A 1,974-nucleotide genomic window follows, 5' to 3' on the forward strand; every position below is an offset into this window, starting at 1 on the left:
GATAGGGCCCGCTCCAGAGACAGGGCCCGCTCCAGAGACAGGGCCTGTTCCAGAGACAGGGCCCCGCTCCAGAGTCAGGGGTCTGCTCTAGAGTTAGGGACCCACTCCAGAGACAAGGTCCACTCCAGAGACAGGGCCCACTCCAGAGACAGCGGCCACTCCACAGTCAAAGCCCACTCCAGACGGAGCCCACTCCAGATAGAGCTGCTGCCTTGCCATCAGGGAGGCTGCGGTGACATCTCAGCTAGGACCAGGCAAGAAGACCCTCAAAGTAAAACAATGCACAAAGAATTCCAAACACAGGGTAAGTCGCGCACAGAAACATTTAGATTATTATGCAAACAAATGCTAAAAATTGCACCCACAGTCCTCGGTCCAGTCCCAGGGGACCCACAATTGCGTTCACGGATTCAGGATGGAGAGCCCAGACACACTACCCACCCGTGGCAGGGGGGCCCCCCCGCATGGGCCCAAGCCGGTCAGTTCTAGCCAAAGTCCACCTCTGCTTGTCCACGACCCCCCTTTCCCATGGTGAGCTGAGGACTAGATAAAGCAAAAACTACCAAAGAAAATGCCTCCCTCACCATGGTCGATGGCACCATCTGCCCAGGCAGCAGTAGCAGCTTCTGGTGCCACTTTCAAGAAAAAACAGAAACACAGCTACCCGTACCCAGGGTCTGGCCTTCCCTTCCCCAAGGCGTCCAGGGGCCCCGAGGCCACAGCGCCAGCTCGAGGAACAGCTAACAGCGTGGACTGGGCCGGGCGTGGCAGGAGGCTCACTCGAGGGCGGCCAGCTGCTCGATGGCACAGTGCACCTTCTGGGCCGTCTCTTCGAACTCTTTATGCTTGCTGCCGATTTCTTTAGCCTGGAAGGAGAACAGACGTGCGAAACTGAGGCGAGGGCTTCCGGACCGCACCCTGTGGGTACTGTGTACAAAGAAGGCAAGACGAGGGCACCTTGAGAGCGCCGAGACACACCGGGCACGCTTGGCAGACCCCGCAGCAGGGTGAGGCCTGTCGTTCGACTGACTCAAGCCACCTCCAATAATTTATTAAGAGAAGACAACGTGGGGCGCGTAGCGTGGACCAGGCCCTACGGCAGCGGCACCACGCTGACTGATGTCACTCACCGCGTCGCAGTGAGGGGCCACCACGAGCCTATGCATGGAGAAGGACGTGCGGCCCAGGGGATGTGCTCTGCTCCAGGCCACCCAGCTCCCTGGAGGCAGAGCTCGGCTGGGAACCGGCAGGACCACAGCCCGACTTGCTTCGGGAGGTCACAGGCAAAGGCCAGAGCCTCCTCGGAGCAGTTCAACAGGTCTGCCCAGGTAGCAGCTGTCCTCAGACAGAACTTTCGCCTTGCTTCCTGCCCGTCCCTGAATCTGGCTTCCAACCTGTCCATTCTGCCAAAAGCGCTCTCCCTTTCCCCACACCCGGTCTGCCTCTGGCGATCGCACGTGCCCCCAGGCAGTAAGAGAAAGAAACAGTGAAAGAAAGCAGTCTCTCCACCACCCGCCCTCTGCCCGGGGTGCCCACCTGGTCCTGGCTCCTGGCCGGGCACTCAGTGGGCAGGCTCTCCTGGCTGCTTTGTCTGCCTCCCTCCTCCCCAGACCCTGTCTCTTCGCGCTGTCCCCAGCGTGCATGAGCACGAAACTGACATTTCGGAACTGGACTGAGTCAGACTTTCATGTCTTCTTTCTCTCTTTTTAAAAAATAATATTGCCAGAGGGCGCATGAACTCCCTGGAGAGGGAGGGAAAGTGAGTACCCCTGTGGCACGTGGTCTCTCTCACACACACATGCACACAGCATGTCTTTGAAACTACCAGGTCCTGGACTTGAACCGTCACACCACGGAATTAGCCACGTGGGCCTCAGCTGCCGTAACCACCAGGCCACAGGTGGGTCCCAGGTGTTCCTGTCTGCAGACGCAGCACCTGTGCCTCGCATTTGCTTTCTTTCTTTTTTTTTTTTT

The 1,974-nt window shown here is 58.6% G+C and overlaps 1 protein-coding gene across 1 annotated transcript in view; it reads right to left on the minus strand.

Annotated features, from left to right (window-relative positions):
• Positions 1-451: 451 nt before the first annotated feature.
• BIRC5 (baculoviral IAP repeat containing 5) overlaps positions 452-1,974 on the minus strand; it is a 6,503-nt gene continuing 4,980 nt past the window's right edge. Inside the window, exon 4 of the mRNA XM_006145709.2 lies at positions 452-866. Within this exon, the coding sequence (XP_006145771.1) occupies positions 777-866 (90 nt within the window). The 3' untranslated portion in view covers positions 452-776. The remainder of the gene's footprint in view (positions 867-1,974) is intronic.

This window comes from Tupaia chinensis, unplaced genomic scaffold, assembly GCF_000334495.1.
Source record: "Tupaia chinensis unplaced genomic scaffold, TupChi_1.0 Scaffold000159_1, whole genome shotgun sequence".
NCBI lineage: Eukaryota > Metazoa > Chordata > Mammalia > Scandentia > Tupaiidae > Tupaia > Tupaia belangeri.